A 15,237-nucleotide genomic window follows, 5' to 3' on the forward strand; every position below is an offset into this window, starting at 1 on the left:
TGAATGGGTGCGCGGCGCTGTCGCTCAGGATGAAAGCCCGCCTCCATCGGCGCGGTTGTGTGACGTTTGGGGGGGGGGGGGGCACCGCCCCCGTCCCCGTCCCCGTCCCCGTCCCCGTCCCCGTCCCCGTCCCCGTCCCCGCCGCCCCGGGGCCGCCATGGGCGGGAGGATCGAGTGCGTCTTCTTCAGCGAGTTCCACCCCACGCTGGGGCCCAAGATCACCTACCAGGTGCGTGGGGATGGGGGGGGGGCGCGACCCCCGAGCCAGCTGAGGGGGCTGGGGGCGGCCAGAGCGGAGAACGGCGGGGTCCGGGGCTCGGCAGCCGGGTGAGGCTGGAGCGCAGCTTTCCGTGCCGCTGCAGGTCCCGGAGGACTTCATCTCTCGGGAGCTGTTTGACACCATCCAGGTGTATGTCATCACGAAGCCCGAGCTGCAGAACAAGCTGATCACCGTGTGAGTGTTTCCCCGCGGGTGGGAGTGGGGGGGATCCGTTGTTCTCGCCACGACTAGGAAGGTCGGAAGGCCGTGGGAGGGGTTCGGTACCTCAGTTTGGGGGTGGCTGGTGCCTCGTGTGGTTCTCTGTCAGCCTCAAATCCAAGAAAATCAGACGAGTCTGGAGAGAGCTGTGCTGGTTTTGAAAGGAAACTGTCTTCTTCTCTCGTGGTTGCCTATTTTTTTTTTCCCTTCCCCCTTCTTCAGACTGTGTGTTTTGCACTCTGAGCATTTGGGGATTAGACATCGTTTTCACTGCAAAGCAGAGAAGCCCCCAACTCCAGAACCGACCAGGAACCAGCCTTGTGCGTGGCTCAGGCCTCCCTGAGGCCGTAGGTGCAGGTTATACCTTCTCTTCCCGCAGGACGGCCATGGAGAAGAAGCTGATCGGCTGCCCCGTGTGTATCGAGCACAAAAAGTACAGCCGAAACGCTCTGCTCTTCAACCTGGGCTTCGTGTGCGATGCCAGAGCCAAGGCCTGTGCGCTGGAGCCCATAGTGAAGAAGCTGGCCGGCTACCTCACCACCCTCGAGGTGAGGCCCGAGCGGGGGCTGGCTGCCTAGCGATCCACCCCACAGCATCACCAGGGTCACTGGGCGTTGCTGGGGTGGGGGCCAGGTTTACAGCGAGGAGGGGATCGTGCTGGTTTTACCCACACATCGCTTGAAAGGAGGGCAGGAACCCAGAGGTGCGGTTCCTATGGCCGGTAATCCTGTGGGGAGGAGCTGACTCGATTTTCCTCTCTCTTTAGCTGGAAAGCGGCTTCATCTCCAATGAGGAGAGTAAACAGAAGCTGGTTCCCATCATGACCATCCTGCTGGAGGAGCTGAACGCCAAGGGCAAGTGCACCCTGCCCATAGGTATGGCAGCTGCGCCGGCCTCGCAGCGAGGGTGCTGGGAGGCAGCTGGGCTGTCCCCTGCCTGGGTCAGCGCTGCCTACGCTGCTCCTGGCAGCTCCCTGTCCTCTGCGCTTGGAGCTGGCATCACCCGAGCCAGCCTTGCCCTGCATGGCTCGAAGGGCCAGGAGGGACGGGGCCATGTGCTGCAAACACCTCCCTCCATGCGGTGTGGCAGTGTCCCGGGACTGACAGTCGCAAGCTCCCAAGGGAGCAGAGGTTTCTGTGGGGGCTGAGCTCTCCCCTTTCCCCGGCCAGATGAGTCGAACACCATCCACCTGAAGGTGATCGAACAGCGCCCAGACCCCCCCATCGTGCAGGAGTACGATGTCCCCGTCTTCACCCAAGACAAAGACGACTTCTTCAACTCCCAGTGGGATCTCACCACGCAGCAGGTCCGTGTGCTTGATTGGGGGCAGCACGCTTTGAACAGGGTCTGTTTGCAGCCTGCCCGGGGGCAGAGGGGAGTTGGGCTGTCCCAGATATCACCACGCTAATGAGTGTGGTTTGGTGCTCCCCTTGTCTTTGTGCTCAGGCCTGGGACTATCCCGTTCTCCCAACACGAGGATAAAATGCTGCTGGGGATGGAGCCCACCTGCCCCGGCGTTCTCCCAGACGCAGGGGTTGTTTCTTGGGCTTCAGGGTGATGCCTTGAGTCTCTCTTCTCTCTCAGCTCTTGCTTCCTCCCCTCCCAGATCCTGCCGTATATCGACGGCTTTCGGCACGTCCAGAAGATTTCCGCAGAAGCCGACGTGGAGCTGAACTTGGTGCGCATTGCTGTGCAAAACCTGCTGTGAGTGCGTGGAGGGGGCCTGGCTGGCCCGCAGGAGGGGTGGTGGTGGGTGCTGGCAGAGAGGGTGTCTCACGTTTCCTTCTCCATCTGCAGGTACTATGGGGTCGTCACGCTCGTCTCCATACTCCAGGTGGGTCAGGCCACGGAGCGTGGGGCCATGAGTGGGATTTGGGCAGCAGCTGTGCCATCGGGGTGGCTGTCCAGGGGGGACAACGGGATTCAGAGCGGGGTGGTTCTGTCTGTCAGAGCTGTGGCTGAGCAGAACTGGTTTTCTCTTGCCTTCCAGTACTCCAACGTCTACTGCACCACACCAAAGGTCCAGGACTTGGTGGATGACAAGTGTCTCCAGGAAGAGTGCCTGTCCTACATCACCAAACAGGGTACGGTGACCCCGCGCAGGGCTGCTGGTGGAGGCAGGGGGAGAGGGCAGCTGACTGATGACTTGTCCCCACAGGGCACAAGCGAGCCAGCCTCAGGGACGTCTTCCAGCTGTACTGCGGGCTGAGCCCTGGCACAACAGTGCGAGACCTCATCTCCCGCTACACCCTGCAGCTCCAGAGGGTGGACGAGAGGTTGGAGCCAGCACCCTCCTGCTCGGTCCCCAAGCGGAGCAGTGACACCAGGGGTGGCAGGGCGAGTGTGGGGGAGCAAGGAGGGACTACCCGCCCCTTGAGTGGGGACTGGTGGGGGAACAGGAGGCGGTGGAGTGGCATGATGGAGCCAGAAGGCAATGGGGGGAGCTGGGGGGTTTGACACCTCAGCATTGTGGTCCCAGTGTCTTCTCTCCTCGTCCCCAGGAGGCTTATCCAGTTTGGTTTGATGAAGGGCCTTATCCGGCGGCTCCAGAAATACCCCGTCAAGGTCGCCCGGGACGAGCGGAGCCACCCAGCCCGGCTGTACACAGGCTGCCACAGCTATGATGAGATCTGCTGTAAGACCGGTGAGGATCCAGGCTCCTCCATGCAGGTCTCGGGGCCGGTGGGAGGCAGGGGGCTGCCCGCGTGGCCAGGGCCATGCACTGCTTTTGGGGTCTCTCTCGCCCCTTTGGGACCCTTCAGAGCGCAGAGACGCGAGCCTGGGCTAGGTTCTGCACCAAGCTGGGCTGCTGGGAGGGAGTTGGGGTCCCCAGCCAGCCCCCCTGACACTGTTGCTGGGCACCCCACTAACATCCCACTGCATTCCGCCTGCTCCCCACCAAGGCATGAGTTACAAGGAGCTGGATGAGCGCCTGGAGAACGACCCCAACATCATCGTGTGCTGGAAGTGAGGGCGGGGATGACAGCCAAGGCCCGCGTGTCCCGTCCCCGCCTCCACGCGTTACCCCGTGTGTGTCCGCGGAGCCCGGTGCTCCCCGCCGGCCGCCGTCGCTCCTCCGCTCCTCCAGGGGGCGGCAGAGGCTTCGCCGCACTACCGGTGGTCCGCAGTGGCTCCTCCGCGCCGGCAGGGGGCGGCAGAGACGCTGTCAACCGCCGCGCCCCCCCCCATCCCGTTGCCATAGCGACGCCGACGCCGCCATGGCCGCCGCCGGGCCGGCCCCGCTGCTGCCCGCCGAGGCCGAGGCGCTGGTGCGGGCGCTGCAGGGCACCGAGCTGCGGGACGCCGGCGGGAAGGGGTGCGGGGGGACGGCTTTGTTGGGGGGGGGGCCGGGTACTGGGGGAGGCCGGGTACTGGGAGAGGCCGGGTACTGGGGAGCACCGAGAAGGGGCTCTAAATTTGGGGTGACCCCTGTGGGGGGAGGGGCCGCCGCAGAGGGTCTGGGTTGGGGACAAGGAGGGGTTCACAGAAGGCTGGGGTAGAGAGGAGGGGCCCTGGTTTTGAGGTGACCCCAGAGAGTCGCTGGGGGGGGTTGGGGGAGAGGAGGGGTCCCCATTCTGGAGCCTTCCTGGAAGGACTGGGAGGAAAAGGGGGGGTCTGGGGGGAGAGGGGATGAGGAAGGGGTCCCAGATCCGGGGTGTCCCCAGAGGGTCTATGTGAGTAGGGGTGAGTGAAGAGTAGGACCCCCAGTTTTGGGGCATCTCCTGGTGGGTGTTGCTGGGGGCAGCCAGGAGAGCAATTTGGGCTGCTGCCCCGGGAGCACAGGCTCGGCATGGTGTTTGGGGGTGTCTGACAGGCTTGGGGCATTTCCTGGGGATGGGGGTGCCGGTGGCAGGTTTCCCTGCGTGAGAGACCCTCTCCTGGAGCGCAGCGGAGCCCCAGAGCCAGTGGCCAGAGGTGTGCGGTGCTGATGGCCTTGCTGGCTGCCTGCAGATGGCTTCGACAGCACGAGTGCGTGGAGAAGCTCAACATGCATGCCATCCTGAGTGCCTCCACGGGCCAGGAGCAGCTCCTCACCGAGCTGCTGGTCACTTACGCCAAGGTGAGCCTCCTTGGGTGCGGTAGGGATCCCCACACCAGGCATTTAGCCGTGAGCTGGGGTTGTCTTGTGGACAGTGTGCAATTTTGGAATAAAATGGTGAAGATTCTCTTGTATCTCTGGTAAAGACGTTTGACTGGTGGCTTGCCAGTTTTGCTTTTTAAAAAAAAATTAAAGGTCAAGCTGTGGTATTTCTACTTGCTGGTGTCTGGTTCGTTTCTTCGAGGTTGTTTTGGTCTCTTCTGTGCACTGGCCCTTCTGGTTGTGGATCTCTGCCCTATACCTGTGGTGTCACAGCCCCAAAATGTGCTGGGCTGTACCGAAATGTGTGGTGCCCTGGACCTGCCCAGCTCCTTGGGGTCATCTTCCCCCTTTGCAACCCCAGGAGCTATCTCTGCCCACTAGTCTGTCAGTGAAAAGCTGTTGAATTTTGAGCTGGGTGAATATAAAGACAGTGTGTCCCAAGGCTGCCCTCCTCCATGGGTTGATTCCAAAGTCTGTGTGGCTGAGAATTAGCAATAAAACTGGTTCCCCCTGAAAGGCTTCACTTCCCCCATCCCTTCCTGTCTAGATTCCTGTTCTCATTGGGGAGCTGATCTCTGTGGAGATCTGGAAGCACAAGATCTTTCCTGTGCTGTGCCGACTGGAGGACTTCAAGCCAAGAAGCACCTTCCCCATCTATATGGTGGTGAGTAGAGGGGGCAGTGGGAACGAGCCTGGAAGCTTGGTGGGCACCACTATGCTTAAAAATAGACCTCACCCTGAAGATCTCAGAGCTGGGGTTTTACATCTCACCAGGCTGAGAAGCTGTGGTGGGTGGCGTGACACAGTGTGGGAAGCACCTGGTTTCCCAAAGCTGCGAGCAACAAACCTGTGTCCTTGCCACCAGGAGGGACAGGGACCAGCTCCCAGGGGAGCTCAGCTCTGTGGACAGGGGCTTGCAGGAGCTGCTGGATGCAGTAGAAGCCGCTCCTGGAGACGGCCGTGCTGGCTTGCTGCTCTCAGTGGTGCGGTGCTACTCTTGCTCCCAGGAAGCAATGCCCCTGGGATATTTGCCCCCCCACTGAGCACTGTTTTCCTCCGGCACCTCTAAGCAGAGGCCCATCCAAGGTTATGTGCCTCTAGATTAAGGAAAATGTAGCTTTTCTTACTGAGTTCCTGGGAGCGGTGATCCCTTGGACTGTTCTTGGCAAGTGAAGAATGCAGCCCTTGACCTAAGGGAAATTTGCCCGAGGCTTAGATGTTCTTGCCCGTTTTCACTCCAGGGTAAGATCTTGCTGGGGTGAGGTGGCGTCTTCCCTGGGCAGCTGTTTGCAGTGTTGTATCAAGGCAGTTACCTCCTGGTTCCCAGGCTTGGGACAAGGCTGTCTGCCCTGCTCCCAGGGGGCTGAGAGCAGCGCAGCCATGCAGAGCACTGTCCTGCCTCGGGCAGAGGCTCTGTGCCGGTGCCAGGGGCTGCAGCTTGCCTGAGGGCTACGACTGTACTGCTGCTGTAGTGCAGCTACAGAGCCCTGAAGAGCCGTGCTGGGGAGCGTGGTTCTCTGTCAGTGTGTTATAGTGTCATAGGCATATTATCATAAATATTAATGTGAACTGCATGAAATAGAGTTGTTTTAAAGATTGCGTCACTTGTATTTGGCTCTTGCACTTGCGTTTGGCCACAACTGCATAAGCAGCTTCTCAGAAGAGTCCTTCTCCCAGTCCCATTGACTGTATCCTTGATGCTGATGACTACTCCACCGTTACCTCACTCTTGCCGTTTTCCTCCCACAGCTGCATCACGAAGCCTCCATCATTAACCTCCTGGAGACGGTGTTTTTTTACAAGGTAAGAGGCAGGTTCAGCTTCCTTCAGTGTAAAGCTCCTGTGGGTGGAAAGCCATGGCTGTGGAGGTCAGCCCTCTGTGAAACTCTTGTCATTGTGAAGGAGATCTGCGACTCCGCAGAGGACAGCATTCTGGATTTGATTGATTATTGCCACCGAAAACTGACCCTGCTTGCCGCTCGGAGCGCCAACGGACAGAGAGTGGCCCCGGTGGAGCTTCGTCCTGAGGATCTGGCCAGCCCTTCGTCCATGCAAGTGAGGAGAAAGTCCTGTAGCTCACTGGGGACATGTGTCACGGAGGATGTGGGCAGCCTGAAGAGGCACAGAGGGACCTTCCCATGGGGAACCCCTTGGCTGCAACCCCAGCACCTCCTGCCCATCTCAGAGGGCACCTGGTGCTGGAGCTCGTCTGCGCCAGCAGCTCTGCTGGGCCAGCAGCTGCACCCACCTCCCCACACCCTGCAGCTGCGCTGCTGTGCTCTCCTGACAGTGCCATCTTGAGGCTTCTCGCAGCGCAGAACATGATCTGAGCTCTGAGGGAGGGATGCTGGAGAACTGACAGACAAAATATTCAGTACAGAGCTTCTGGCCATTTGCTGTTGCTCCTGAAAGCTGTGTCTTGGAGCTTGTCTCCCTGGAGCTTGTGAAACTGCCTTAGCTCAGGCTGCCACTGGAACCAGCCAAGGTTAACCATGAGAGGGATCCTTTCCTAAATCAGAGTGTAATACACCTAGAAATTGTCCTAACGTGTTTCCCCTCAACTTCCTCAGCTCTCTGAGAAATGCCTCCTCTTTGTGCTGGTCTGGGCCAGCAGCGAGCCCAGAGCTGTTCCCAGTCAAGTGTTCCCAGGTTGCCACACACACCTTCCCAGTGCAGAGGCTCTCTTTGCTTCTGGTGTTTCTCAGCACCTTGAATTTTCTCCTTAAATTGCACACATCACAAGGAGTGTCTGGAGAAGCAGGGCTAAAGCAATAGCCTGCAAGTTTGGCAGTATCTCCCCACGCTGTCTCCATCCTTTGGCTTGTTGCCTGAGCACATGCTTCTCTTCCAGAAAGGGAAGGAAGTGGAGGGCTTCGGAGCACAATAGGGATGTTTTCCAGGAAATGTTTTCCCAGCTGGGGAGGGGAAGGGGGTTGTCTCTGTTAGTGCTTTGACATGGCTCAAGTTAAAAACCCAACCTTTTCTAGCCAATAGGGTTCTAAAAAGCACTCATCTCCCAAGGAGCCTGATTTCCTCTGATTCATTCCAGCCCCTCCTGACTCTACATACAATAACCCGCTATGAAAAAGCTGTTCCTGCCTTCGCCTGTGTTATGGAGCCTTGTTGTCCTTTGTGACTGTGAATAGTGGTAAACCCTGGATCAGGGCCTGTTCTGCTGTCCCCCAGAAGCACAGGCAAAGGATAGTCCCTGTCTGAAGGTAGCAGAGATGAGGCCTGGATACCAGAAGAAGCTGTAGGAAACAGCCTCCCTGGGGGAGTTTGGAGAGGGAGGTGAGGGGGGAAGAGCCCCTAAGGCTTTCTGAGTAGCGTGTGAGGCACCGGCATGGGGAGCACAGGGCTTCTTACCACAGGAATTTGGAAGGGAACTGTTGCAGTGGCGCTTTAGAGAAATACAAGTTGCTGAGGTCAGTGCTCTGCACACAAAGATGTGAGCTGCTGAGCGTCTGGGACTGGAGAGGAGAAGCTCTGCCTGGGCCAGGGATAGGACTTGGCACCTCTCAGCCTAGCCATCCCGACGGTCTCAAAAGAGGCTGAGTCAGAGGATGGTCAGGCTGTTAGCCTGAGCACGTGGGGATGAACGGGGTGTCCACGCTGCCTGGGAAGGGAAGGAGGCTGGGTGGCTGGAGAGCATGGCGTAGCTGCGGGCTGGGATAACCACAGACAGATATTTTCAATGGGTGCATGCAAGCTGGAGGGGAGCGGCAGATCCAGGAGGGGTGGATGTAGGACTGCAGCAGGCAAGTTTTTCCCCCTCCTCCGGTTTCTGCTGATCATGCAGCTCCCCTCAACCTCTCAGGTCTCTGCAGGGTCGTAGGCCACAAGATGATCCCAGAGGAGAGAGAGGAGCAGTCTGGGACTGGCCTTTTTCAGGGGTGTCCCTGTGCCAGGGCGCTGCTGCAGATAGCCACCCGTGACCTGTTAGGGGTGGGGAGGTGAGGGGTGAGCAGCAGTGGTTTGCAAGCACTTCTGCAGCTGCTCTGGCAAATGCTGGCACAGTTGAGATGAGAAGCAGGGCTTCAAGTTTGTTTTGCAGGGCTCTGGTTTCCTCCCCAGTCCGTGGTTAGTGCTGCGCAGCCAACAGCCTGCCTCCCTGTAGCTCCTGGGACATGGGGTCTGGAATCCCGAGGCTGTGCTTGTCCTTCCCCAGGAGCTGCAGAAGCAGGCGGAGACGATGGAGTTTGAGATTTCCATGAAAGCCCTGTCTGTGCTGCGGTTCATCACCGATCAGGTGAAGAGGTAGGTGCCCAGGAACAGCACAGGACGTGCGTGGAGCAATTTGGCTGAGATTCCCACAGGGTCACAGGGGGTGCCTGGACCCCTTTCAGCAGCTGGCTGCATCCGTGGTAGCAGTGGCACTGTGCCCTGGGGAGGCAAACTCAGCAACACTCCACCCAGCTCCATGAAACTCTGATCATTGTGTTTTCTCCTGCCTCTCCCAGTTGCCTCCGGGAGCGTTTATATCTGTGCTGGCATTTGCCTGCAAGCACCATTTCACCCTTTCCCTCCTACCTCCAGTCTGCCCCTGAGCGCGCTGACACGGATGCTGAACACCCACAACCTGCCCTGCCTCCTTGTCGAGCTGGTGGAGCATTGCCCCTGGAGCTGCCGGGAAGCAGGTATGGATTGTGCCCCGTGGTACCTGGGGTGCTGTGGTGGCACGCTGGGACCGGCGTCCAGTGACAGGTCTGCTGTAGGAGCCCTTGCAGAAAGCTGCTCCCCCTCTATCCTCCCCTCCAGCCTCCTCCCCTCCCTCCTCATTAGTGCTCCCAGCCTGAAGCTGTACAGCTTGAGCAGCACAGCTGGGCTGGGGAACCCGGCAGTGCTCCCAAAAGCCAGTTCTCACAAAAGGCTGTGTCTCTTCCGAGCTGCTCATGGCCAGGATGGGACCTTAGCACTGCTGCCAGCCCCACCTTGTCCTGGACACAGAGAGACCAGAGTGCTGGTCTCAGCCTGCCTACACCTTTCTGGGACAGCACTAAGAGCCAGACATGGGCTCTCCCAGGCAGCAAACTGATTCCCCTGAAGCTGCTGGTTGTTGAGCTTCCCTCTTGCCAAAGGCCTCTGATCAGGCTGTGCCCATCGGCCATCGCCTGCGCCATCAGCCCTGCCTCTCCCGCACCCCTGCGGCCAGGCGTGCCCCCCTGCAGCCCCCCAGCTTCCCGCTCTGAGCAGTGGTGGGGCACAGCCTGGAGTGTGGGAACCCGCGCTCCCCTCCCCAGCCCTGCACCAGGGGGTTCACAACACGGGCAGGGGAGGAAGAGATGCTGGGAAGCACGTGGCTCTGCGCCTCCTGAGAGGAGCCCGGCTGGATGTGGGAGCTTTTCCTCCTTCCTCCGGCCAGGAAACGCATCCCTTCTCTCCGCCTGTGCGCTCGGGCTGTGAGAGGGAGCTTTGATCCAGGGCCCTGAGGGAGGGACTGGAAAGAAACAAGAGTGCAAGGGCATTTCCAGGCTGTGCAGATGCAGGGTTACATCCTCCTCCATCCCCCAGAGCAGCACAGTAGCTCTGGGAGCTTGATTTGTCACTTCTGTTCCATTCATGCTACTTCTGGCTTTCACTGGCAGAAGAAACTCCAGAAGAGCGGGTATTGGCCTTGCTGGTACCCCAGAACAAGCCTGTCCGGCCAGTCTGTTGTTGCTCCTCTGCTCTCTACCAGTTCTACACTCCTGGCCAAGTACAGAGGAAGATACCTTGGGGATCTTTCAGGCCCTGCCACAACCCTATTGTTTTAATACATGTTCTTTATGCTTTTCATGCTCTCTAATATATTGTCTCAGAACCAAGTAGGCTGCTACGCTGAGCAAAGGGGTGGGGAAACTGAGGCAGGCAGAAGCAGAGGGGCTTGCCTGCAGTGAAGTGAGGCAGTGAACATGAGCCAGGATCCCCACCTCCGAGCTGTCTTCCCTCAGGCAGCACTGTCTCCCCAGAGTTGTGCATTCTTCTGTCCCTCAGGCAAGCTCAAGAAGTTTGAGAATGGCGCGTGGCACGTGGTGCCCCCTGAAGACCAGGTGAAGATGACCAAACTCGATGGGCAGGTGTGGCTTGCCCTCCTCAACCTCCTGCTCAGCCCCGAATGCCAGCGCAAATACCACTTTGACAGCTTCAACAAGAGCCAGCTCCTCAAGGTAGGACCCTACACCCCGAAGGCCGTGGGCCCCGCAGCACCCAGTAGGACGTTGCCAGCACTGGGTGCCTCTCCCCAGCGTCACTGTGGGCTCGTGGGAGCCAGTGGTGGGCGAGCAGCGGGGTCTGTCACCGTGCCAGCAGCAGCAGAACTTGCGTTTGCGAGTGCGCCTTGCGAGTCACTCTGCCCGTGCCCCACGGACCCCTGCTCTCGCCACACTGCTTCCCCAGCTCTGGCTGCCTTGTCTTGACCTCTCTCTGTTTGCTTTTCTCTTCCCCTCCGTGGCGGCAGCTCCGTGTGTTCCTGACGGATGTCCTCGTTGACCAGCTGCCCAACCTGGTGGAGTTGCAGAGATTTCTGAGCCACCTCGCAGTGACGGAGCCAGCTCCCCCCAAAAAGGATCTCATCCTGGAGCAGGTATCCGGTGGCTCCTCCTCCACCTCTCCAACCACTCTGCTTTAAGCCTGATAGCTCCTTACCCCCTTTTCCCCAAACCAAGCTCAGCTCTGGAGAGGTGGTGCCCTGGTAAAGCAGCCAAGCACCCATTTCAAGTTACACCCTTATTGCCAGCAAAGTTGTCCGTGGGTGGCGTGGGAGCCTTGTCCTGCTGCTCCAATGGCCAAGCAGTCGCCTCTAAAGGCATAAATGCTGGGTTATAAACAGCTCTCCAGATTGCACTGAGTCTCTGCGGTGGTGGCTGCATGGGGTAGAGACAACCCCTAGCTTGTTTTCACAATTAACTCTTTATTTAATATTTATCAGTGTTTTCCTGCTGAATTCTGGACTTCCTAGAGAAGAGTATCCTTTTACAGCCCTGGCACAAGAGCCCTGGCACAGGGCTGTAAACAGCATATACAGGGACACCAAGGTCTGGTGATAGAGGCCGGGGTCAAACTGATCCCAGCTGATGTCTGGAGCTGGGGAGTTGAGCCCTGAGGGTCTTCAAACAGTGTGAGGTTTTGGGGGTTTTAATCTGTGCAGTGGTAATCTCTGGAGAAAAAATGCCTTCTTGTGAGCTGAGGGGAGAAACTGGGGGGGTGGCAGGGGGGGAGCAGATCTGCAAAGAAGCAGCTGAGAAGAGCTGGGAGAGCAGAGGCTCTTCCCCACTGCTGGAGGCTCCCACGCCTCTTCCCAGAGCAGAGGGGTAGGTCGGGCAGCGGCCGCTTGGGCTGCGTGGAGGGGGAGCACGCTGCCCCCCGCACGGCTGGCCACAGGGCCCGGCAGGAGGGTGATGTGCCCTGGCCGGGGCTGGCTGCGGCGGTGGCACGGCCCGTGCCGGGAGCCGGGGCTGGGGCTGGTGGCGGGGCGGAGGTGGCTATGGATTCGCTCCACGCGCCTCCACTGCCAGCGTGTCGGTGGGGCAGGGACGGGCAGCCGCCACGCTGGGGACCTCGTCCAGCTCTCGCCCAGGCTGCCGCCTTTCGCCGTAGCTCTGCTTTTGTGCCGGTCCCTGCTCCTGCCTCCGCCACGGGCTGGGGCTGAGCCCGGTGGGTGGGCAGGGGGAGGCAGCTGGAAGCACACACATGGGCTCCCCGCTCTGCCCAGAAAGCGGTGAACTCACTCCCTGTCGCTGAGCCAAGCTTTGAAAAAGGCCTTTTTTCCATTCGGCTGCAACCAGAGCAGCCTCCTCCCCTTCCAGGCCTGGCTATTTTTACTCCGCTGGAGAAGGCAGCGCTGTTTGAAGCAGCATCGTCCTCTCCAGAGCCTGAGCTCCTTGTGCCGCTCTTGGCAGGAGCTTTCCCTTTCGTGCTGGCCAGCCCTTCCCCGTGTGTTCGTCTTCAGGGAAGTGACGAGTGGAAAAATCTGCTCAGGCAAACGGCTCCGGAGCACGAGGTTCACGCCACTGCCGGCATGCAAGGCTCTGGGATCCCAAGGCTTTCTGTTTGGGAGCACAAGCCTTGGGGCTGAACTCTGGCTCCCAAGCAGACTCCAAAGGTTTCGCCTTGTTTCACCCGAACGCTCGTTGGCGAGCGGATCCGTCCCCTCTGTGTACCCAAAAGCACACCCTCACTCCCTGCGCCTTCGCCTCTGCACGTGCTGCCTCCGCTCTCCCTCCTGGGGGTCCTCATGCCCGGGGCTGGCTGTCCCCCCTCGAATGTCCCCCTTCCTCCTGCTCTGCCTCCCCTGACAGGTTCCCATTATCTGGGACCACATCCTGAAGAAAAACACAGGGAAGTGGGAGGCCATTGCCAAGCACCAGGTGAAGCGCGTCTTCAGCCCCACCGAGGAGGAGCTGAAGCTCCAGGCCCGCAGGTAAGGCCCCGGCACGTGCACCCAGGCTACCCAGTGGAGACAGCATCCCCATTATCAGGGGCTGGAGCTCAGCACTGGGAGGGTGGAGGGGTCGGGGGGGGATGTCCCCTCGGTGGCAGGGTGCAGTGGGGACAGCTCACTCCTTGTCAGAGGCAGTTCCCCGGGAAGCAGCCTGACTCCCTCCTCTCCGCCTGCCGCAGGTGGGCACAGACCTACAGCCTGGACATGATGGAGGCTCTGGCCCCCGACAAGCCCCGCTGCAGGGTGTGCGGTGCGGAAGCGGGCAAGCGGTGCTCCCGCTGCCGGAACGAGTGGTACTGCACGCGGTAAGGGAGCCCTGCAGCCCCCCTGTGCCCCTCTGCAGCCCCCCACGTGCTCCCTGCTCCCCCCAGACCACCATAGCCCTCACCGGAGGGTGCTGTGGGAACCTGGGGGTTCCAGCACCGCTGGCTGTCCTCTTGCCACATACCTCTCCAAATCTGACAGCGAGGGGATGCTGGTGAGTGTTGTGTTGGTGCTGTGAGGTGCCTGTGCCCACACCAACAGCAGTGCCGGGCTGGGTTTCCCACGGTGCCACTGGCTCCCCTGCCCCTGGGTGAGGCAGGAGTGGAGAGGAAAGCACCCGTGGCTCTGTGGGTGGAGGTGACAGGCTGGGATGCGGCAGCTGGGATGGTGGCAGTAAATTAAATCTCTGGTCCCGAACCATCTGGCAAGGTCTGGATTTAAACCATCTTAGCCCCGGGGGGGCCACATCCACCTCCCTGTTGGGCTAATGCTCAGCTGTGCCAGCTCCCCCGCAGTGCCCAGAGGAGTGTGGGGCTGGGGTTCGTCCTTGTCGCTGCTTCGCTCCCGAGGCTGGACATGGCCCCGCTGCGTCCCTGCTTGAGCTGTGGGCACCCCGCTTCGCAGCAGAGCCCCTGAGCGGCCACCTTCCCCTCCGCAGGGCCTGCCAGGTCCAGCACTGGCAGAAGCACAAGGCTGCCTGCAACCTGTTGGCCGGGGCCCCGAGGGATGGGGACGACCCCTGAGAGAAGCAGTGACTGGCATCTGTCTGCTGGCCTGACGAGGCAGAGGTTCTCCCAGGGAGAGGAGAAGCCGGCACAGGCCCCTCCTGCCTGCTCCCAGGGCCAGGCAGCGCTGCCTGGGCTCGGCCTCTCCTCTCCTACCTTCTCCAATAAACTTCCCTGTGCACCCCACTGCTGCTGGCCTCCTGCTTTTTTTTTTTTTTTTTTAATTAGATGAAGATGTTAAACTGCTTTCTCCCCTCCCTTGCACCGGGGCAGGGGGTGGTGGTGGTGAGGGTGTCTGTTTTTCCCTTCTGCAACAACAGAAATCCCAGAGAACCCCAAAAAAGAGACGCTGGGGTTGTGGTTACCAGAAAGGCCGGGGCCTGTGCAAGCGGGGTGTGGGAGCTAAGAGGGGGAGGGGGGAGAGGAGGCATCCATGCTGCCTCTTATCTTTTGGCTGCCGTCGTTAGAGCGACGGGGGGAGGCAGAGGATGTGGTTAACGCGAACACCTCGCTGTGAGAAAGCAGCTGAGTTTCTGTGTTTGTCATCTGCCAGCTCACGAAGACGATTCCCCCCGTCTCAGTTGCTGTGAGGGCTTGGCCCCCTACCCACCAGCCTCTCTCTTGCAGGGTTTACTGGCGGCCTGCTACGCCCTGGGGTGCATCCCATCCCCAGCCGGCACCCCCTGCACAAGGGCTGGAGCTTTGATCTGAGCACGGCTGGGGAAGATTAATGGTGCCGGCACCGCTGTGCATCTCCTTTTCTGAGGAGGTGCCTGAGACCCCCCCCCCCCCCACCCCCCCCAAAACAGGCTTTGCACCCGCGCTGCTGCTGCAGGCGATGTGACAGCAAGCAGGAAACCATCTCCGTCCAGCCGAGCAGCCTGAGGAGTAAACTCTGAGCCCGGGCTGTGCCGCTGCAGCCAGAGCGAGGGTGGTGGCTCTCCGGGGGAGCTCTGGCTGCTTCTCACCAGCGGTTCCCCCAACCCCCTTCCCCTCTGGGAAACTGAGGCACGGAGCGAGGGAGAGGTGGCGGGAAGAGCGGAGCTGCCGGAGGCGGGGGCCCCCCCTTTCCCTGGCAGCGGCTCCGGGAGCCTCATCCCCGCCTCCAGCCCGCCCCGCCGGGATTGCGGGGACAGGGGGTGGCGGTCGGGACCCCGGGGCGCTGCGCGGCTCCCCCATCCCCTCCCCTGCTCCTGCCTCAGTTTCCCCCGCGGTGCCCGGACGGGGCGGCCCCTCCCGGTCCCCGCCCCGGCCCCCGGCCCCCGCCCCG

The 15,237-nt window shown here is 60.4% G+C and overlaps 2 protein-coding genes across 4 annotated transcripts; both read left to right on the forward strand.

The window, feature by feature from the left end:
• Positions 1-92: 92 nt before the first annotated feature.
• Positions 93-3,786, forward strand: NPRL2 (NPR2 like, GATOR1 complex subunit). The gene is made up of 11 exons (XM_032984111.2): positions 93-229; positions 363-454; positions 858-1,026; positions 1,245-1,353; positions 1,648-1,784; positions 2,085-2,182; positions 2,276-2,312; positions 2,469-2,562; positions 2,637-2,754; positions 2,980-3,122; positions 3,382-3,786. The coding sequence occupies exons 1-11, from the start codon at positions 158-160 to the stop codon at positions 3,447-3,449; spliced, it is 1,137 nt and encodes a 378-aa protein (XP_032840002.1). The 5' UTR covers positions 93-157; the 3' UTR covers positions 3,450-3,786.
• On the forward strand, positions 3,697-14,153 carry ZMYND10 (zinc finger MYND-type containing 10). 3 transcript variants are annotated; one of them, XM_042799741.1, is made up of 12 exons: positions 3,697-3,794; positions 4,430-4,538; positions 5,107-5,223; positions 6,309-6,362; positions 6,462-6,614; positions 8,728-8,816; positions 9,096-9,196; positions 10,533-10,705; positions 10,996-11,121; positions 12,836-12,957; positions 13,158-13,283; positions 13,901-14,153. In XM_042799741.1, the coding sequence occupies exons 1-12, from the start codon at positions 3,697-3,699 to the stop codon at positions 13,983-13,985; spliced, it is 1,353 nt and encodes a 450-aa protein (XP_042655675.1). In that variant the 3' UTR covers positions 13,986-14,153. The 3 variants fall into 3 exon arrangements, with proteins under 3 accessions (XP_042655675.1, XP_032840000.2, XP_032840001.2); XM_032984109.2 differs by lacking the exon at positions 3,697-3,794 and having other exon boundaries at positions 4,142-4,538; XM_032984110.2 differs by lacking the exons at positions 3,697-3,794; positions 5,107-5,223 and having other exon boundaries at positions 4,142-4,538.
• Positions 14,154-15,237: the final 1,084 nt, after the last annotated feature.

The sequence above is a fragment of the Tyto alba genome, unplaced genomic scaffold (assembly GCF_018691265.1).
Source record: "Tyto alba isolate M040663 unplaced genomic scaffold, T.alba_DEE_v4.0 Super-Scaffold_3, whole genome shotgun sequence".
Taxonomy (NCBI): domain Eukaryota; kingdom Metazoa; phylum Chordata; class Aves; order Strigiformes; family Tytonidae; genus Tyto; species Tyto alba.